Source organism: Poromitra crassiceps (assembly GCF_964638095.1).
Source record: "Poromitra crassiceps genome assembly, chromosome: 7".
Classification (NCBI taxonomy): domain Eukaryota; kingdom Metazoa; phylum Chordata; class Actinopteri; order Beryciformes; family Melamphaidae; genus Poromitra; species Poromitra crassiceps.
In genome coordinates, this window is record NC_139628.1 from 16023468 (window position 1) to 16046758 (window position 23291).

General features: G+C 43.9%; 1 protein-coding gene across 1 annotated transcript; it reads right to left on the reverse strand.

Annotated features, from left to right (window-relative positions):
• Positions 1-746: 746 nt before the first annotated feature.
• On the reverse strand, positions 747-23085 carry rnf175 (ring finger protein 175; the record flags this gene model as incomplete). The annotated part of the gene is made up of 9 exons (XM_083639833.1): positions 747-1428; positions 2106-2207; positions 5474-5607; positions 12072-12192; positions 16261-16368; positions 19287-19441; positions 20941-21082; positions 22671-22708; positions 23065-23085. The coding sequence occupies 9 exons, from the start codon at positions 23083-23085 to the stop codon at positions 1308-1310; spliced, it is 942 nt and encodes a 313-aa protein (XP_083495959.1). The 3' UTR covers positions 747-1307.
• Between the last annotated feature and the right edge of the window lie 206 nt (positions 23086-23291).

Sequence of the window (23291 nt, forward strand, 5' to 3'; positions counted from 1 at the left end):
TGGTATAAAGGCTCGTTTTGGCATTTTGAGCAACTGCACAACAATTTGTTAGAGAACTTATTAGATCCCAAATATCATTAGCCGATGGGTGGAATAGGGGTGAGGGGTGAGAGGCAGTTGGGAGCGGGTATATATTCTTGTTTGCAAAATAATATATTATATTGTCATTGTCACAATCATTTGCAAGCTGAAATCAATAGAAAATACTGTAAAAAAATATATCATTAGCCATTATTGATCTAAATGACAAATACTAACACGTTTTTTTTTTAGGGCAGGTTTGGGGTCAGATGTAGAATGTAAGCAGGTACACGGTGAAGGTAAAAAAGTATAATACTGATCACGCTACTGATGATGCTTTTTTCCTACCTCACTTGCACAATCTTTACTCTTTGTCATCACTATAGTTTAGATCATATTTGATCATTTGACTCTTATGTATTATGCATAAGTAAACCAAAAGTCAAAAAGCAGTGATTCAGACTGTCAAGATATCCCTTTAAGTGATGAAACACTTTGTAATGTAGATTAGCTCCGGTTACATCATCATATTAGACCTTCACTTTACGTACTGCTGTCAACCAACAAAAGCTTGCCTGTAATAAATACAGCTTTTTTTGGTTTAACTAATTGGATTATTATTTGTCCCGGTTGTTGTTCAATTATTTGTGCAACACTGTTAGCAATAAAAAAAAAAAAGCTACATAAATAAAGATTATCTTACTGTATTGAGGTGTGATTGCTTCTACAGAAACGGGTGTGTCAAGCGGTATCAATACAGAGCCATCAGTGAGGACACTGAAGTGTGCAAACTCTAAAAAACAATCTTATAAAAGCCATTTTTGTCTGCATACAGTACAAAGTAGAGCAATGCTATTTCAAAAATGAAAAATAAATAAATAAAATGCATGAGCGCGACATTTTTCACACAACTCCAAAAATTACAATCCTTACATATTATCTTACTTGTGTCGAACTGTTTTTGAAATTATTTTTCAAATACAGTACTTGATCTGCACCCGAGTACCCCTTGTACAAGTTGGCAACCTTTTTGCGATCACAGCGTCCCGAACAGAACAGGGACATCCCACCCAGACCGCCTGGGATTATCCTGCAGGCAACTGTACGAATGACCACCCGAAGTTCATCGTTTATATAAAAGAAACAGATTTCAAATGCAGCCCGATCCAGCACCTCGCAGCGCTAACCTTGACACTTTGCTGCCAAACGTTGTTGCGACATCCTCTCGCGCTTTGCAAGGCTCCACGACGTACTCCAGCGTTGTAGCGGTGTTGTACCTCAGGGCTCTATTCTAGGCCCAGTGAGAAGTTAATTCCGTGAACGATTCCGATGATAATGGGTTGCCAGGCGACCAGGTATCGGAGCCAGTCAAGCAGCTGCCCGTACAGAACGTGCGTCTTCTCCCAACTGGCAGCAGGGGAAACAGTTAAGGAGTGCACTGACTTCGACGAGAGGCTATCTACTGACCGAGTTCAGCTGAATACTGTGATGGCTTCTGGAACTTCATTTGCTAACTGACTATCTCTTTAATACAATCGATCTTTCATCAATCTCTCTCCAGGGTTTCTACACAGGTTACATTTCAAAATGCCATACTACATTTACAGACAATTTCTTGATTTGAAGATTTTGTTTCATTTATGCGGTGTAATATTCATGCAGATAATCATCTTGCCCATACTAACTATGTCATATTTACAGACGAACAAATTATTCTTCATACCAACAAATGTAAGAATGTGAAAAGTGACGGGGCTCATAAACTAAAAAGCAATAGTCATGCATATCTGTAGGCTACAGTAACAGTTGTCCATACTTTCTTTTTTGGCAATTTCCAAACTTTAAAACCTGGAAATGACTCAAACATTTGTTTGTACTTTTCCAGACGTGTCATCTTTGAAATGTCCTCTCCTGTCTCACTTACCGTAATGTACACTGTGGCTTGCAGCATTGCATTTACCAAATCGACGCAGTATGCCAGATGCCTGGATTGCCTCAGAGAATTGTTCCTATCAATTTAAAAACACACAATGATCATAAAGAACAGATCATAGCCGTTCAGTCATGCACCAATGAAAGGATACGGATTGTTCATCATCCTCTTCAAGTCGACCTTCTCATTGCAGTATGGACATGTCTGCTTTTTACCCACAATGCACCAGCCACGGATGCAGAACTCATGGAATCTGAGGGGCGGGGCAATGTTAAGGCACAACAACTACCATTAGACAATAAATTATCTTCTTGACAAAACCCGTTCTCAAACTAAAAGAAAATATGGTCACAATTTATAATGGGCTATTACTGTGTATAAAAGTACACAAAAATATTGTTAGTGCAACCATTTGCCAGCTAGCCAATAAATAATTGCAACGTCCATTATGTCCTGGCACAGACTGCACTGTATTCAATTTAGACTATTTTAAGAGGTCAATAGTACACAGTTTAATACACTGAAATAGGACAATTGTGAATTGTTAGAGATAAATTAACAAAAGGTGAAGGAAAACTTGGTTCTTAATTATCCCATATTTATGGGAGTGCATCAGGATCGTATATTTTATTTATTAAAAAAAGAAAAAAAAGGGGGGGGGGGGGGGTAGTTTAAGCCAGATTATCTGACTGGTCAGACTCATTCATAACATGCAGAATTTGTGAATAACATTTTTCAGACAATACACATTCTGCCAACTATTTTATAAATGCTGTAACACCCCTGATGACAGTAAAGAACGACCCCCAGGGCAGTACTGTATAAAAGCCAGGTCACACACTCTGTATTTAGAAATGTGTTACACAGCCCGTCACCAGAGGGGGCAGAGTGCTAATAGAGTTTACAGATGATGACTAATGGCAGGCCTGCCTCTATAAACCCATTGCTCTTTCACAGCACTGCTCTACTGTGGGTAACTAGGGCTTTGTTCCCACGGTGATGCAGCGACCTGGATTCTCCTCCTGGGGGAGACAGAGGCATGGACAGAAATGGCACCCCAGGCAATTTGTCTCCTCCTCCTCCTCTCCATTTAAAAAACATGCATCTCTCCGTTACCCTCTCTTCACATCTGAGGCCTGTACTACAAAGCAAGATTTAGGTTGATCCTGATAAGTTTGGGTTTAAACCTGGTTTAGCCGTACTACAAAGCAAGTTAACTTCTTACCGACATATATTTCCATAGCAACTTATGCTTCACACTTAACCTGGTCCGCAGCAGGTTAAGTTGCAAGGATAAGATTAGACCTTAAATACACCGCCCACGAACCAATCGAATCAGCAGTTTGGAAAAATGGCCAACCCCTTTCTGGACGAGTTTCCCATCTAGGAAGGAGCACGAATTGTAATGTTGAATTAATCAAGGACTAAAGCCTTGCACTTGTTGCAGGCTACATTTTAATTAAGCCCTACTTACCACTTTGGAATATGTTTTTATATATTCATTTTTGTGCTCTCAAGTAGCCTAGATACGTTGTTTGACCCCGCTGATCGATTGCAGCTGAATAGTGAGTGGAGAAATATCACTAAACCGGCATAAAAAGGTTACATAAACGTCTCCAAAGTGCACGGTGCCGTGTGCGCAACGGAGCTGAGACTGACGTTGGGTGGGAATTGAAATGGTCATAGCCTACATGCTAGAATAGCCTACTACATCTAAGCAATTTAATATGGGATCACCTGCACACAGGCGATCCCATATTAAGATGATTCATATCTAGGCTACTCCTGCATTTTGCAGCTGCAACTGTGTTGCTTTTGGCCTGTATGATGTGATTCAACTTCATATTTCCAGCATCATTATATGAAATATGGAGATATGCGACTCTGCTGACAATAGCCTATAGCAGGGGCACTCAATTAAAATTCTAAGAGGTCCAGATAGAGAAAATGTCCTCAAGCGAAGGTCCGGAACATTGAGCTTGCGTTATGATTCAGTGCCATTGAACTTAGGCTACTTCAATGATTGCAGTAGCCAATGGTATAACGTCTGTATGTAGTCAGTAACTGACTATTAAACAGCTGTTTACAGCTGGTCAGGATCGCATCACACTTCACGAGACATACTGGTTTTGAACTGCTCGTGAGTCCAATGAATGAACATGAGTCTGCCTGCTCTGGATTAAAACTAAAGCTTTGTTTTCGCGGTCTACTCGTTTCTTTTCAGCACGCGATGTGAAATACCTCTCGCATTTCTCTGAGTCTCGCCTCTCCTCCGTCCGTGTGTCAACTCTCCCGCAGTAGCAGCAGGCAGAATCGATTCGCTTGTTGATTGGCTGAGTAGCATCACGTGTGATGATTTACAGCACATGCATTCGTCTGTGAGCTTCCTGACAGATAAACCAGTACCGTAAAGGCTAGAAAAGCATGTGCCGGTTAAAATAGAAATGCTCCGTGAAAATGTAACTATTCAGTGATTTGTAGGTTATAGGGCTCGGTCCGGATAGGACGGCGTCTGGGTCCGGATGCGGACCGGAGTCCGGACTTTGAGGATCGCTGGCCTATAGCCTATATGTGACCACAAAATAGGCTATTTTTTATAAATGAAATCTATGCCCGCACATACCGTGTCAATTCAGTTCAGAAGCATTTTATTTTATTTTATTATCATTCTTTTTTTTATTGATTAGCCTATAGGAATTATTCCATCAGTGCGAGTAAACACATCATGAGATCATTATTATTCATTGAGCCTAAATGGTCTATACGGATTTTGGACTGAGATAGATTACTATTATTAGGTAGAAACCGCTCTTCAAAGAAATTACTGGTGTGGATAAAAGTGGTCACTTTAGACAGTCATTCGGGAACAGACTAATAATATCCAACGCAGATTTTTATTTGCGGATTCATTCAATGAGGAAATAGACGTGTCGGGCGCTTTGGTGGCGAAATCAAGCAAGCTGAATAACTTACGCATTTAGACAATCTGCAATTTTTTGCCAGCCCTCCTTTCGCCGCTTATTATGTGCAACAGTGTTGCCCTTTGTTTTTATTAGATCTTTAAAAACCTCATATTTCGTGAATATAAGCGTTTGCTCCTCAAGCGAGAAATATGCGGCTCTGCTGCTGCTGCTGCCAGACGTATGTGCCAGACGCAGCCGATGACGTGTTTGGCGTCTCCATGTTGTGATTGGTCAGACGTCGGAGAGAACGCCCTTTTTATGTGCACGAGCTCATGTGCACGGGCATTTTCATGTGCACGAGCTCTAGGCTCAATTAGAAAAACCTGGTTCCACTAAACTAGTGGCAAATGAGGTTCGTAGTACAAGTTAACTACAATCGAGCTGATCTGGTTTAGACAAACCAGATCAAGGGACAGATCCTGGATCTTCTTATAGAACATTCGTAGTACAGGCCCCTGGACCAGCAATAATATGTTCGTTCAGTTCTTGCAGGAAATTTTGACTCCAAAAGTTAATAAAAAACATAGCTCACACACACACACGCAAACAAAGATACATGTGGTTACAGGAGAGCTGGTAGGTGTCTTCTATAATGCCCTCCTCATCGATGTCCACCAGGATCCTCTGACCGCACACGGCACAGATGTCATCAGTCAGACTCCTGCTGGGCATGCCGTCTCTGTTGTAGTACTGAGAACACATGGAAACATACACACACGCATAATGAAAAACACATGGAAACACACACACAACACACATACATACATAATGAGAACACATGGAGAACCACACACACACACACACATAATGAAAACACATGGAAACACACACACACACATAATGAAACACGGAAACACACACACACACACACATAATGAAAACACATGGAAACACACACACAGACACACACATACATAATGAGAACACATGGAAACACACACACATAATGAAAACGCATGGAAACACACACACAGACACACACACATACATACATAATGAGAACACATGTAAACACACACACACACACATAATGAAAACACATGTAAACACACACACACACATAATGGAAACACACACACACGCATAATGAAAAACACATGGAAACACACATACATAAACATACATACATAATGAAATAGATTTATATATGCAATAGATTTAGACCAATATATCGGGTTGATATTGGCCTTATATGAAATATTGCATATTTTTTTATTTTTATTTAGCCTTTATTTATACAGGGAAGCACTTGAGAGCGAGCTCTCATTTCCAAGAGCGCCCTGTTACAAAAGAACATATACAGAAGTTACAGACAGACAAGATTACAATATTCACACTCAAAAACACGAGCATTCCTCCTGCAGAGTGCTCTGTGAGAGCGCTTTGAAGGCTTCAAAGGAGACAAAGTGGTCCAATTTCAATGTGTTCTGAAGACTGTTCCATTTGTCTGGGGCATAATAAGAAAAGGCAGTCTTGCCTTGCTCCGACCTCACACGCGGAGTAAACAGTCTGATGTGAGAACGTGAGCGTGTTTGATGACTTATGTTGATATGGGTGAGGAGTGAGGACAGGTACAAGGGGAGCTTTCCGGTTAGAGCTTTATAAATGAACAATAAGCAGTGTTGCTCTCTTCGAATCGTCAGGGAGGGCCAGCCCACCTTATTATATAAAGTGCAGTGATGAGTACGAAAGCCGTCACCTGTGATGAAACGCAGCGCACTGTGATATACTGCGTCTAGCGGCTTCAAAATGGAGGGGGAGGCGTGCATATATAAGATGTCTCCATAATCGAAAACCGACATTATTAGTGACTGTACTAAAGATTTCCTAGTAGAAAGTGAGAAACAGGATTTGTTCCTATACAGAAAACCAATTTTTATTCTTAGCTTTTTTGTAAGGTATTCTATGTGAGTGTGAAAGGAGAGTTTTGAGTCCAGCCAGATGCCGAGGTATTTATAGGAATTAACGTGATCTATCTGTTCGCCCTGAAGTGTACGGATGTAAATGTTGTTGCTGGGAATGGGGGATCTTGTGAATGACATCCATTTTGTTTTCTTTGAATTTAGGACTAGTTTGAGGTCAAGCAGAGACCGTTGGAAGGTGTCAAAAGCAGTCTGTAGACTTGCAGCGGCCTGTGCAGGAGTGGGCCCGAAGCAATATAGAATTGTATCGTCGGCGTAATAATGGACAAAACTATGACCGGAGGGGGAGTAAATACTATTTATGTATAGGGTAAAAAGGATTGGGCCAGAGATAGATCCTTGCGGGACACCATTGTCAATTAAGAGAGGACTGGATTTGTTGTTACCGACAACAACAGCCTGCTTTCTCCCAGAGAGGTAGCTGGAGAACCACCTGATGGAGAGATCGTCCAGGCCGATGGAGGACAGTTTATTTAATAAAATTCCATGGTTCACTGTGTCAAAGGCTTTGGAGAGGTCAATGAATAGGGCAGCGCAATGCTGGCGGCTGTCGAGGCAATTCAGAATATTGTTTACAACTAATGATGTGGCGGTAATGGTGCTATGACCGGGTCTAAACCCTGATTGATGGGGATGAAGGATATTATATGTGTCTAAGGTCAGTGTCGTCCACCTCATATGATGGCACAAAATATCGCCTATCTGTTGTTTAAATATATCGGTATTGGCATTCAACATCTCACATAGTTCAACACGTATCCTGTATACTATATACTATACACCCCTTCACCATCGTCATCAGCACCAGTGGCTCCTGCATTACATTACTGGCTTTTCTGGGGAAGCTAAGCAGTGGCCTGTATCACGAAGCTGGATTTCAGCTTAGTGAGGTAACTTCAGGGTTAACCCTAGGTTTTCGGTCTCACGAAGGTGGTTTACTTTTTATCGGGGTACGTTGTCATGGTAACTTATGCTGAACAGCTAACCTGGTCCAGAGCAGGTTATGTTCGAGATTGAGATCGCTGGGCCGCCTCCCGACCAATCAATTCTGTTGGAAAATGGCCTGCACATACCTAGACCATCCCATTGATATCGGCGCGCAAATTGTTAGACGAGCTCTCAGGAGGGAGAGAATATTCCACGACAGAATCAATCCTTTTGATTTGCCGGACGAGGTGCTGTATGAGAGATACAGATTCTCGTCCGAGGGACTACAGTATCCACTGTGTAGTCTCGCTGGCCAGCCTCCTCTCCCTTCCGTCCGAGGAGTCTGGCGCCGCAGGTCTCCATAGTGGGATTGCGATGGGCGGCGCTTAGCGGCAGTGCCCTTGGAAAATAGTAGGGGTGCACCGATTGCAATTTTGTTGGCCGGTTCCGATTTGTCTGACTTGCCGATACCGATTTTTGCCGATTCCGATTTTCTTTCTAAGAACAACAATTGACAGCTTACACAAACGTTTTTGTAACTTTGTTTGAAAATTAAGATTCATATAGCAATTCTTCTTAATTTGCATGAAGTAGGACCATCTCACTCAAACACATCTCAAAATAAAAGTGTTCCAGGTTACTGGACAGAGCTTTTTTGTGCAAATACAATGAATACAAAAAATAAATAAAATCCAATAGCCTATATCCCACAGCTATCATGCATTTACTTTTCCAAAAGAAAACAGGTGCAACAGAACATCAAAATGATCCATGGACAAGGAGTTTATAGCCTGGCTCCAGACCAGTCCTCTGGAGTAGAGGGGAAATGAGTTTATGAGTTACAGTAACGATCTTCAGTCTGAATATCAGGCGAAGTTTACACACAGTCCGAAATTTCGTATGCGTTTTTTTTTATCTGCCATCCGAAAAAAGATTGTCACGCACAGAAAACCTTGCACACTTGTGAGTCCGATGCATTTTTATTATTATGTCCGTCGTTCTATTTGCAATACGAAACAAATAGTCTCTCCTGTATCAATGTTACAACATGACTGACAGGCTGAGGCAGCAGCGCTGATGTGGAATGGAGAAGGCAGGTCGGGGAATGGTTATACTGGACACAATGCTCACGTTCACCTCGCCAAGCCAGCTGTGTGCTGTGGCTGGGTGCAGCAGCACTGCTTCCCGGGTAGAGAGAGCAGAGAGAGGGGCCAGTGAGGTGAAGCGAGCCGCTCAGACTGGACTCCAGCCAGCGGGACTTGGCCGCACCTCTGTCTCCACAAACTGCGAGCTTTGTCTACTTCACTGACGGTGAAAAAATTCCACAGCGAGGAAGGTATGCTGGCGTGTGTGGTGTGGTGGCTGGGTGCCTGTCTCGGTGCTTTGGGGTGCGCGCACGTCACGTGAAAATCGGCTCACAGAATCGGCTATTTAGAGTGACCGATCACGTGAAAATCAGCGATTTCCGGTCATGTGCCGATCGATCGGTGCATCCCTAGAAAATAGTTTCAAACAATCCACCTTGCCGTTTTCAGTGTGTAGCAACGAGCTAGCGTGTAGGTTTCTGCCGTTAGCTTGCTAACTAGTTTAGCGTTGTTGTTTTCACTGCGGCGGCAGGGCACTGTTTACAGCGACACACAGGGAGGAGGGAGCGGAAGCCGCTCTGATTGACATGGTCGGAGCCAATGACAGAGCTTGTAATAAGCCGGGAGCGGACATCCGGCTGCCACCGAAACAGTCGCTCAAATGGGAGAGCAGAGTAGAGCAGGGGAGGGTTTATCCCAGTTATGGAGACCTGCTGCGACAGACTCCTCGGACGGAAGGGAGGAGGCTGGCCAGCGAGACTATCCACTGTGCAAAAAATAGGCTACATGTTACTTTCACAGTAAATAGAGAATTGTACCAGTACTCCACCAGAATCAGATATTACACCTCCTCCTGTTATTCGACAGGGCAAGTTCCTCTGCAGGAGTGTACCCCCCGCCCCCCCAGTCTTTTTTAATTCACATTTTTTCCTGTTGGCTGCAAACAATATCAAATCAATTCCATTGTGATCACCATACAACAAAGAGACAAGTGTTAAAAATGAAGTACAGCGCTGTACTGTAGGCTATATATATATGCAGCCTATAAGATATTACAGTTAGCCTATACTGACCACTTTGAATTATGTTCTTATATTTGTTTTTGACCTGCTCCCAAGTCCACTTTGCTCCACCGGGGTTGCATCTGAAATAATGGATGAAGTTAAAATCATCTAAAAAGCGCAAATAAATAAATAATCAGAAACATAAATTCGGAGTGGGGCTTTATTATAACTTATGCATTGACAGAGTCGGCGATTTTTTCCCAGCATTCTTTGCGGCTTCTGGCCGCTGCAACGGCGTTGCTTTTAGCCTGAATAATTGTTTTATATTCTTTGAATTTTTGTAATATCAGGGTTTGAACGTAAAATACGCTGCTCTCTGCGGCTTCGCCATGGTGCGAGTGGATCGTATGCAGCAAACACCGCCCATTTTATGTGAACGCGCACTGATCTAGATTGGAAACTCCTGGGTTCACTTAGCGAGTTGATAACCAGCTTCATGAGACCGCTTATCATGATTGCGGAGGTCTGGTTAAAGCAGGACTAAACCCAAAAACACTTTTTTTCAGCTTTTAACCAATATATATGACTTTGGGGGTGGTGTGTGAAGAATTCTGGTCACAATTTCCACATTTGAGACCAAACTGTTACCATTGTACCATTTGTATCATTTTCAGCAGCATAAGTTCCCTCTATGGGTTAAACACTGCTTTTTTGTGTGCCCTCAAATGAATGGGATATTTGGTACATCGTGAGGTCACGGTGGGGTTAGCACGCGCCCCACTCATGTGAATTTTTTTTTTTCCCCCATTGATTATTACTGTAGTTCACGCGGCGCGAGCCCTTTAAGACCAATGCATCCATGGGTAATGCCTACTGTGGCTAATATTAGCCGCTAGTTAGTTATGTTATATGGCAGTAAAACGCCACTGAATGACCAAATTGATATAACTTTTAACCATTTTGAGTAACACTGTTTCCATACGGATCACCAGCGTTAGTTTGTTGTTTATAACGTGGCTATATTCATAACGTTTTCTATCTCGGATGCGTTATTTCGAATCCCACATAGGTTACGCCAAAACCACCCCCAAATTGTGCTCTGGCGCAAAGCGAGTGGGTTTCAGGACGAAACAGTCTCGAGCCACTAACGTTATCTTTAGAGCACAATATTCCTGGAATGCAAGTTTAACTAAACAGTTACATGTCCTCTGCATTCTACATCAAATGAAGATATTACGGGTTGTTTTATTTTGTATGTTACATACTTATTGGCCAAGATATGTTACTTTATGGAGGAGGAATTCTGCCATCTAAAGGAGGGAGTATAGGCGGCCATCTTGCCTGCAGAGTTTTCAAATCAAGTAGAATACAGTTTTGCAAGAAATCTGGGGGGTTTAGTCCTGCTTTAAGTTAAGGTTAAGTATTAGCCTAGGTAAACCCAGCCCCCACGTGACCTGCTCTCTCAGTTCCCAGTCCCTAGTGACTGAGAGCAGGTCTGAGAGCAGGTCACCTGGGGGATGGGTTTACCCAGGCTAGTCAAGTATAACGAGATAACGAAGGGAAAACCCAGGTATGTTAATCCAGCTTCGTGATACAGGCCACAGGTCTGGCCTAGGATACTCCTTGGATGCGAGACTGGTGCTGGAAGTGGTGTTGGGAGGACCAGCAGGAGGTGCTCTTTCCCTCAGGTCTGAGTATTCATGGTCTGATGAATCCCCAATGCAGGGCAGAGACAGGGACTCTGTCCTGTGAGTGTGCACCATCCTTCGGATGAGATGTTAAACCGAGGTCCTGACTCTCTGTACCCTCCTTCCATCATGGCCACCTAATCCATCACTTGATACTTAATTGGCACATTCAGTCCTCAACTCTCCACTGTGATAGGCTGATGTGTGCTGAGCGTTCTGGGGCAAACTGGCTGCCGTGCATCACCCAGGTGGGTGCTACACATCACCCAGGTGGGTGCTGCACATCGGTGGTGGATGAGTTGAGTTCCCTCCCCTGATATGTAAAGCGCTTTGAGTGTCTAGAAAGGTGCAATATAAATCCAATCAATTATTATTATTATTATTATTATTATTAACACACACAGTCAACATGCATACATGGTTTTGCATACGTGATTTCATCTGTTTATGTTCAGCCCTGCCCCTCCCTCACAAAACAACAATAACAACAATAACAAACAAAAAACACACAAAAAAACAACATTTTACCCCGATGGTAGACGCCATGTAATCAGAGCAGATCTCAGCAAAGTCTCTGCCCATGACGCCGTAGTAAAGCCCGTAGAACAGCATGACCACCCCCACATCCATAGAGTCCTCTGCCTTGATCCTGATGGAAGGAAGAAAGAAAGACAGAAAGACAGAAGGAAAGAGGAAGACCGGCAGGCAGGCAGAGAGACAGACAGACAATAAAGAAAGAAAGAAAGAAAGAAAGAAAGAAAGAAAGAAAGAAAGAAAGAAAGAAAGAAAGAAAGAAAGAGTTTACTTATTGCTGAATTGGCTTGTATGATGGTTAGGGTTGCCAACCGTCCCTTAAAATACGGAATCTTCCCGTATTTGTAAACAAAAAGACGTGTTCCGTATTGAACTGATACGGGACGCGCTTAGTCCCGTATTCGAGAGACACTGTAGTACAAAGCTATTTGAGCGAGTAAACTTCACAGAGGAGTCTCGTCCGCTGGCAATGGCACCGCTGCCTCTCCCCCTATGTAGCCGGTGACACCAGCCCGGTGTCATGTTACAGCAGCCTAGCGAGAGGCTGTGGACAGTGTGCAGGACACAGGGAGCACTCAAAACAAGTTCCTCACTCACCAGGCATCACAATGCCATTGTTTTTTCACATTGTCAATATATTTAGATGTGATAATAAAGGCTTTGAGAGCCTGGTTTAGGTACCTTGAAAGTGCTTGAATTTTACTCTTAAAAGCTGTACAAACCCTGCTTACAACAGTAGGCTATTGCAGGTGTAAGACTTGTTACAGTAATCAGAGATATCCTCAGTCTATAATCCATATACTTTTCAATAGCCTAATTGTCCTTTTATTCAGAAGATTTCATCTGAAATCTAAAATATTTTGCACTAATGATGTAACGTCTTGCAGGTCTGTCTATTCAAAAGAATAGCTATGTAAAATTGCTGTTTGCACTGTTGAAAGAAATGTCTTGAATGAGTAGGCTACATGCCAATGTGAAGATAAATTAGGCTATCTCAAAATGTCATTTGCACTACGGTTTATTGTTTTCCTTAAAATGTTGAACTTTATCCATAGAGACACTGCGGAACGCGTCATCATTCAGAAACCACGCCCAACACGGGGGAAAACACAAAGGACCAACTATCGTGCCAACTTCTAGCAAAACAAACCGTGGCTAACCGGGCGAACAAAGGAACTCTCGTCAGATACAGATAGTTTTGCAGATATCTAGGAGCAACTGGCTAGTGTCAAATAATGAGACGACGTGTGCATTTGAACTGTGAACGAGACGTGAGCTGATCAGGTTTGTCTGCTGACTTTCTGCTTCCTGAAACTCCCCCCCCCCCAATCCTGGCGTTCTCCTATGTCGCGTGCTGCACACAAATATCTTATATACGGAAGATGAACACTCCAACTTACTTCATTGACAGCTAGATCCACATTTTTCTTCTCAATGGCTTCCTTGTTTTGCTCGGGGAGTACAAAATAAACTTTAATTGGTGATTATTTACATTTGTTGTGTGCGCAGCCCCACCACACAACAGCTTTTAGCTATGTTTAATTCAAGGAAAATGACGCTGGTCTATGGGAGTGAACGGAGCAATTTCCCCCATGATGGGCGTGGCCTATTTCATGCAGTGTCTCTATAGCGCAAAAAAACAACGCAAAAACTGATCAAAACCAGGTCTGTGTGTGTGCTTGTATTAATGGGTAGCCTAAATGGTTTAAGCCAAAGCCATTAGTTAGCAAACCTATATCAGTCAATGCAACCGTGCATAGCAACAGTGAAGTTCCGCTCAGCGTTATTGCGGTGTTTATTTTTTCGAACCACGGTCGATTTTTCAAAAATTCGCTTCCGACGTGTACACATCTGTGGCTGTGATTGACAGGTGGGTCAAAACTTGCATCGCAATTTCGTGCCGTATATTCGCATCGCTCTTGATGTGGAAGGACCTTTAGACAAAGGACGGCAGGAAAAGAATAGTTAAGGGACATGAGGTCCAACTGTGTTTAGTAAAGCAGAGAGGATCCCAGCTTGTGATGGCCAGGATAACCCTGTTCTAGATTAATCCAATGAAACCTGTCAGTACATGGTGGAAAAATAACACGTATAACTTGATTTAAGACATTTTAATACTTGTTGACTTGAGGCCTTAACTTTTGGACTATTTTAATATATTTTCAGACTTTAACTCATTGAGTGCCATGGACGAGTATGTTCGTCATTTCGTTTAGTAACGTAGAGTGCCAAGGACGAGTATGTTCGTCAATTGCGTTTTTTGACGGTGGGACGTGGATCAAAGCCTCAGGCATCTCCTGTACAAATATGGGAGCTATTGAAGGTGTATAACCTATTTTACGGACTCATCAGGTGGCGACAGTGCTCTCCAGATTAGAGAAATGTCCGAAATATAGCCTGAAAAAGCCCCCTGATCAAAGAGAAAGTGCTCATGCTGCAGCCCAGAGCCATGTAGATTGCTCTGACTGCAACTGACGGTGCCTGGCAACAGCAGTCAATCCGCTCCCACAACTGAGCTCCTCTGCCTCTGTCTGTCTGGCTGGATAGTTTCTTCACACGATTAGCCGCCAGAAAGGCAGCACCCGACGCCGAAGTGCCAACCCTTTCCCTGCAGTCCGGCTTGGCATTTCCTTGTCGCGCTGCCTGGGAGGCGGCGCACAAAAAGCACTCCGAAAATAGACGCTGGGTGCGTGAGGCTGTGTGTTACTAGTGTGGGGAGGAGTTTGTAGCTGAGGGGGGGAGAGGGGGGTGGGGCACCCAGGGCAGCACACAACTACACCACGTCACTACATCAGAAAATATTAGCTAGAGTCAGTGAATGTGCTTGAAATGCTGCATTTCACAAAAGGCTGAATATCTCAGCTTCTAGATAGAAATGCCTGTATTTGCTGTTTTTGACCTATCTTCTCCGGCTGATAACTAAAGAAGGAAAATGGTATCAATAAACTTTTTTTTGCTGATGATACAATAGAGTCTCCTTGTTCTTTTTGCGTGTTCGGTGTTTACATAGTAATATCACACAATATTCTGTGGGCCTCGAGAAATCACTGAAAACGCTCTGAAACTCTGGCACTGGGAGCGTCCGTTCTCCAAAAGTGGCTGGCACTCAATGAGTTAAGATTCAAGAAAATGCTTGCTTTGAAATCAATGGACCGCATTTATAAAGCGCTTTACAATGTGCCTACATTCACCCTTTCATACACCGATGGTGGCAAGCTTAATCACGCTATCAATCACAATAAAACTGTACCCACCTCTGACACAATGTTGTTATGTTATCCAAGATTTGGGTCCCATGGTATTCCCAAATATTGCATAGTTTCCAAGAGCCCTTATTCACATGCCAGAGCCGAAACTCAGAATTGTAACCAGTGCAGTGCACCCTCCCAACCACTGAGCACCCAACCGATTCACTTGATCTCAACAGTTGCATGTTTATACAGTGGAATCCGCTTATAGTGATGATCATACTAAAATGATCTATATAGGTGTATAATATAGAATAATGATATAATGAATTACAAGATATAGTCTACCATAAGTACCAAATCAATACCATATAAGATACAATACAATAATTATAGATCTATAGGATCTATAATTTATAGAACAGCTGCCTGTGAATAACAGGACGTGGGGAGGGGGGGTGAATAGCTATGTAGGCTACTGTATTGTATTTTTAATTGTATATTTTTGACTTTAGAGCAAGATCAAATGTCTGCTCTTGTTGAAGCTTGGGCTAAAAGGGCCTGAATGTTACATTCATCTTTTAAAATAAAGATGTGTTTAAAAAGCTATTGCGTGTTAAAAGCTATTGCGTGTTAAAAGCTATTGCGTGTTAAAAGCTATTGTGTGTTCCGTTTTCAGTGCTGTGCCTTTTCTCTAAACAAGAAGTGAGCTTGAAATGAACTGAGCTGCTCATGACTGTGAGCTATAGTTCAAAGTTCAAAATATGAGCTATGAACGTGAACTAGTTCATTTTAATCTGCGTGAGCTGAACTTTGAGCTAGCTCTGGTGAAGTGTGAGCTTGCACAACACTGACCATCGGGAGCAATTTGGGGTTCAGTATCTTGCCGAAGGACACTTGGACTGGAGGAGACGGCGATGGACAGGAAACCGTTTGTCCACGTGTGTGAGAATGTGGTGGTGAGACACCTGAAGAAGAATGTGGTGGTGAGTCACCTGAAGAAGACGTTGAAGCCAAACATGGTGAACATGATGGCCAGGTAGCCCAGGACGCCGACCGCATAGCTCAGCTTGTAGATCAACAGGAACCACTTATACACCATCCTGAAACAAGACAGTTTACATTACTATGACCAAGGACCGTGCTACACCAGGTTAAACACGCACGCACGCACACGCACACGCACGCACGCACACGCACACGCACACACAAACAAACACACACGCACGAGATTAAGCTTAGGTGATGCTTGAGGAAGCGCTTCAGAGGAGTGCTTTAGAACACCTCTTAGCCGTTGTGAAATCACAGCCTCACGGGGCTGATTGCTTTTATAACACGGTTACTACATATAGGGTATTCACCTATTGTAGCCCCGCCCACTTGACCCGTTTGTGTTACGACTTCCTGTTGGAAACGTCAACTGTTTTAAGTCCTCCTCTTCACCGTCTTTCCAACTGTGGTTGACGGACATGACCTCTGTTATACGGATGGAGAGCTTAGGTTCCTGAGGACCAACTCACTTAAAAAGTTCTCAACCATTTGGGAGCCGTTTCTAGCCTCCGTTGATGAGGTTAGTTAGGGGTGAGTCGCCTGGCTGGTTTCTCATGACATGGACCCCTTGTGTGAGATCCCAGGAACAATATCTCTCACAAGCACACAAGCTGTGATGCGGTCACAGGTGTGTGTTTATAGAGTATTTTACAACGGCTTCGAACGCGGCTCAACCAATCAGAATCAAGGACCGGAACTATCTGTTTCATAATGGATAATTATTGTCAGCCAGGACCAATTACAGACCTCTAACAGTGATTTCAAAACTTTTATTCTGGGGACTCACTTTTTAAAAATGACAATCCATCGCGACCCAATTCACAACAGGCCTATAAATCGTGAAAAAAAGCGAATTTGTGCATAAATGAACAACCATTTTTACTGCCAGTTCCGCATCACATTATCTTGAATAGGTAAAGCAGCCATTTCCAAGAGACCTACTGTATGTTTGGTCAATCATACTGTAATGTAAATAGTGACTCACGTCATCGCACCGGCCGCAGCTGATGGGACTGATGAGCGTCAGGTGCGAGTGATTGGCAGCCGTGGGTCGCTGACAAAAGGAGAGAGCCTGACACTTGCCTGTTGTTCTGGGAGCGCGCGGATGCTTTGCGTGGGGCTGTGTTCAAAGCGGGTGGGGCATTCGCAGCTGTTTAGGGCTGCCGGTGTGAAGAAAGTATATGTCAGCGTGGGTCCAGTCTTGTCCATGTAGGAAGGAGAGGGTTAGTTTAGGGCTCTTCTATAGGAACGTCAGCTCCACCGTCGCGCCCCAGCAATTATTCCGCCTTCGGCCTGCCGCCGTTGGCGTCTGCTACGCTACCTGTTGCAATCACAGACTTGGTTGCTGCATCGCCCAGCGAAGCTGTTTCCTCCCGGGGAGTTGGACGGTGCTTACAGCCTTGACCCCGGGGGGGGGGGTCTCGGTGACCACAAAAGTTACGTATCTGTTTTAACCTTTTGTGTATCGTCCATTCAATTAATGTCTTACTGAATGAACTCTATTGTATTTTCTATTGTATATTTATCCCATGTGTGTTATAGAGGGAACAGAGGGAAACTGAGTGGGGTTGAGGAGCTTGTGATAAAGGGGGGGCTATGTATTGTGCTCACTCTTACTTTCCCTACTAGATGTGTCATGTGATGTGACCCTCTGTGTGTAGTGTGACAGGGTTTACATATCGATGTGTGCAGTGGCTTGCAGTGACGTTATCTTAAGCAGTGATATGCTCGTATTTGCAGTGGCGTGCTCTTACTCGCAGTGAGGTGGTTTTCAGCAATGTGCTTTTACTAGCTGATGCTCTTATCCTGATGTGTTTGCATCCTTTGATGGTGGTGTGTACATTATGTGACCAGTTCTGTGTTAAGGTTTACATATCGTATGTGTGCAGTGGCTTGTAGTGACGTTCTCTTAAGCAGTGATATGCTCGTATTTGCAGTGGCGTGCTCCTACTCGCAGTGAGGTGTTCTTCAGCAGGAATGTGCTTTCACTAGCTGAGATATGCTCTTATTCTGATGTGTTTTGCATCCTTTGATGGTGGTGTGTACATTATGTGACCGGTTCTGGGTCCCCCCCGGAAGACAACAATTCTTTCTGAACTTAGTGACCCCCAAACTCCCTGTTTTAATTTGTGCCTTAAATAAAGATTGTTCTATTGTAACTGTACTCCTGGTGGTTGCGTGGTTGTTTTCCAGTACTGACATTTTGATCCTACATCTCGTTTTGGTATATCTGGTAGCCTTGGCCGGCTTAAAGCTAATCCAAACAATTACTACAATACCTTTGTTGTATGCACATGAAAACATGCACGTCAAATAGTCTCATTGTTTTTATTTCCTCTCAGTAAAACAATATAATTACCGGTACACAAAAGACTGGAAGAAATTCTGCAAATTTATTTGGTGACCCAAATTAAATGTCCTGCGACCCACTCGGGGGTCCCGACCCAGTCTTTGGGACACACTGCTCTAACAGGTGACTGTGGTTTATGCTGAACTTTTGTCTGTTTGTACACGCTTACGGTGCGACTGTGTGTGAGTGCGCGTGTGACAGAGATGCTCACAAGTCATTTTTTGCAAGTCATTGAAGTCTCACGTCTTTGAGGGGCAAGTCCAAGTCAAGTCTCAAGTCTCTTATGAACGAGCGTTCTATCATCTGCTGCATGCCATCTGGTCTGCTTAAAACACTGCATAGCTAAAGTAATTCAATGCATGTACTGCATTATCCTCACTCCTTATCTATTAGAACATAGCATCAGCATTGATTAGATGACATTAGTAAACATTTCCTTCATGTTAATGCACCAAAAGAATAGAAATAAAAAATAAAGATTGTTCACAAGTCCCAAACCTCAAGTCCAAGTCTCAGGTCAAGTCTCAAGTCACTGTGTGCGTGACTTAAAGTGCAACTCAAGTCCAAGTCTCAAGTCCAAGTCCCCATCTCTGGCGTGTGAGAGGTAATGGAAACACTTACCTGGGCGTCCTGCAGGACAGAGGTTTGCGCGTGGCTCTGAAGATGATGTAGCTGGTGATGACGGAGAACATGCCCCACATGGACAGGAACCTCCACCAGTACAGCTTGATGGTGAAGTAGAGGGGAACCACCCACATCTGGACCAGGGTCACCAACTGGAGGGAGTGGTAGACGGCAACTCTTTACAAAGCCTTTGTCGGTGTTACCTCCGGCTTGGTCGGGCGTCCATACAGGCACAATTGGCCGTGTCTGCGAGTGGCAAGCTGGATCTAGGTTAGCCCCTCCGTTTCTCTTCCGGGTATATGAGGTTATCATCTCCCCTCCAGAGTCCCTTATCCACCACCCATAGACTTCCCTGCGACTCTCGCTCTCAAGCTGTGTCTAAATCAGCGATACGCACGTATATACAAGTGTCACAGAAACATTTCAAAGCCACCTACTAGAGCAGAAGGGTTCATTGCTTCTTGACATCGGGGGTTTGAAAGCTCGATGCTGCTCATAAATGCCTCTTTTTATCCGAATTCTGTGCTGGTGATATTATTTTTACCGGGTTAGAGCTCCCAGCCATCACAGCACCGCCCCTGGTCGACAGGGAAGGGGGGGGGGGACAACGACCGGGAATGCAGGGGGAATTTGAAAAGTACAATTGGGGAGAAAACTCTAGCACAGATATTTACATAACGTGCTCCATAATTAACCTGTATAGGGAGATGTTCATTAAGAACGTGCCGTGTTCTGCAACTGCCTCCCCTGTACTGACTGTCTTGAGCTCTAACTTGTCTCTTTGATGCCATTTACACCTGGTATTAATGTGATCTGTATCAGGACACATTATCCGGATCAGGAAAAACGCATATTGTGTATTGTCGTGTAAGGTGTAAACGCATTGTGATCAGATCTGCCTGAGCACATCTGGAGGCAGTCTGGCTCGCATTGTGTTTGGATCTTAGCTTAGGACTGTAAACGCAATCCGTACTCCAGATGTACACAGATAGGAAGAAAGCGAGACTCACTAGCTACTTCCGCCCATCATCGGTGGGGGAAAATAAGCTGACCTCGGCACCGACATAAGGTTTATTTAAACATTTTAAATATGCTATTTATTAACTGAGGTCACATGCTTATTTGCATATCAACAAGTACAGTCTCGGAGCGGAGGCAGGGGGGCTGTGCTGTGTATGGGAAGTGCTGTGATGTGATTCAACACTTTTTTGCCATGTTTAACCCATCGATACCTGATGCAGCATTTGTGTGTGTATCCCTTTGAGACCGCGAACGGCGTTAACGCGCTTTGCGGTCTTAAAGGGATACGCACACAAATGAGGGATATACACGCAAATGCTGCATCAGGTATCAATGCGTTAAGCATGGCGATTGGCCTGAAGGTCCAAACACCGCCCAGCCGGGAAACTAGAGGCCTTCTCTGAATTACGCACAATAACGCAGCGTGGCTGTGGCGGTTACCTGCCATCCACCGCGGTTGGCTCGTCTATAGCGCGGTGTTGCAAATATTGCCGTTATTGTGACCGTGAGAAAGTAGCCGTCTGGAAATGTTTGAATGTCCGGTCATTTAGCAGGCAGCCGGAGCTTACGGACAAACCCCGATTTGCGTCTACTACACCCATGATGGCCCTAGTAGCCCCCAGTGACTCACATTGTAGGACCTGTTGTGCCGCTGCTTCCACTGCACCAGCACGATCTGAGCCACCACCAGGGTGGCCACGAGGATGAGCACCATCTCCGCATGCATGGCCTCATGACCGCGGTGCTTCACATGGAGACGCTCGTGCTGCACCCTGCCCCGCACCGCACGGGGTGGGCACGGGGGAGGAGAGATGGAGAAAGGAGCACGGGAGAGCCAAGGGGGAGGGGTAAGATGAGGAAAATGAAGGGAGGGAGGGGAGAAGACAAAGACAGTGTCATCGTGTAACACAGTGGTTCTCAACCTTTCTCATATCAAGGAGCCCTCATTAGCCTGGGTTGAAAAAGCTCGTTCCGAGGCTTCTGGCTGTATGGGCGGAAGACCCGGAACCAAAGTGCTGTACTCCAGGAAAATATTCCGCTCAATTCTTGCGTTCCGTTCAGAAAACATGGGCGACGCCAGCATGGACGTGAGTATCTCTATCGTTTGGTATGTCCATGCTTCTTACTTTTTCTCTAACTCGTAGCGAATGGCGAGGTTAGGCTGCCTACTGCCGCATTTCTACGAGGGAACAAAAACACTGCGGACCACCGGAAGACGCGGCGGGTCTTCTTCTGTCTTCCTGCTTGTAGTCACACGTACCAGGCTCTCTCTCCAGGGGTTCAACCCATAATTTAGTCCAGATTAGAGCAACGGACCTCTATTGGATGATATAGTCTCTCGGATGGAAATCGGAGAATATGCTCTTATTCTTAGATATGTTGTCTTGACTATCTGTAGATAGATAGATAAGATAGATATTTTTTTGTTTCTGTGTCATGCACCATATTCATGGACCATGAATCATGGTGCCCAACCTGTCTGGGCTTACAAGACACAAATCATTCAAGTTCAACAATACAAACAAATCAGCAAATAAATCAACAAACAAGCTAAAAAAGATCAAACATAAACAAGACAAGACAGAGTTGTATATTCCGATGAACAACTTCTCCATTCTGAGTTTCCAAGCCCTCCCAATAAACCTGGCCAAACGGAAGACTTCATCTCTGAATAACCATTCCAACTTAGCATCATCTCCTGACCAAAATAGTTCAGGTTTCTTATTTTGCATTAACTGAAATAGAGACAATCTTGGTTCCTCATATAGCGTACAATGAAACAAAAAATGAAATTCATCTTCCACAACATCTAATTCACATACAGTACAAAGTCTCTCCTCCTCAGCAATAGAATTGAACCTGCCAACCTCAATAGCCAAAGGGAGGGTACCCGTTCTCAACTGGGCACATAAAGATCTTCTGGATCTATCCAGGGGTAAAGTAACATAGCTGGGTTCTGGAGTAAACATATTTTTAATTTGAACAAACATATGTTCTGAGTTTTGGTTTGAGCCAGATGTCATTAGCCCATTTTTCTTTATACTCAAGAAATAGCCTATGTTTAATATAGCGAACACTACAACGTAAACTGTTTCTGAAAATAAATGGCAATCTGTATTGTAGGTAGAGCGATAACAGAGAAGCTACTATCAAAACACCTATTATTCTATCTACATTCTCTACTTGTGTGTGTTCTTGTAAATGAAATAATGAAGTTTAATACTTTTTAAGGACTACTGGGTGGTCCCCGTTGTAGCCCGGACCACACGTTGAGAGAACCACTGATTTAACACAAGCCTGAGTTTTACACAGCTGCTGTCCTTTAACGTGAGATAATGAAATGAAGTGAACGCTACTTACTTCCAGTTTTCTCTGTGCGTCATTTTCAACAGATCGTCCTGTAAGAGACACAGACAGGGACAGCTGTTTGGGTCTGACTGCTGGCTTTCAACTTGACATAGTTGTATGCAGTTAATTTGCATGTAACGTTACATATGATCATTGCAACGTTTTGTTTTTACGTATCGTTTCTTAACGCCTCAGTGTGTGCTGCCACGTCTATTGACCATTCATAGCCGACCTGAACCGGCTAGCATGCTACTAGGCTAACTAGCTAGCCTAGTAGCTAGCTAGCTAGCTAGCAGCTGTTTTCTGTTGATTTCCACATGAAGCTACGGGGCGGTGGGTTAATGTTTAGCTAAAGGCTGGCGGGCTGTTGGATCATTCATAAGGAATGACCAAAGCCGTATCTCACCTGAGGCTGCACACCTGCCATGGCTTTATTATTCCCCCTGAACGCTCGCTAGCCGGGCCGGCTAACAACAGCTAGCACTTTGACAGCTTCCCATTTGAACTATTTGACAGCTGCGTGATGACGTGGTTGTCGGCGTGTACGGAAAGCCCAAAGGATTAGAATTCCTACTCAACCGGTAACGCGAAACGAAAACGTTGAGGTAAACCAGTGGTTCTCAAAGTGGGGTC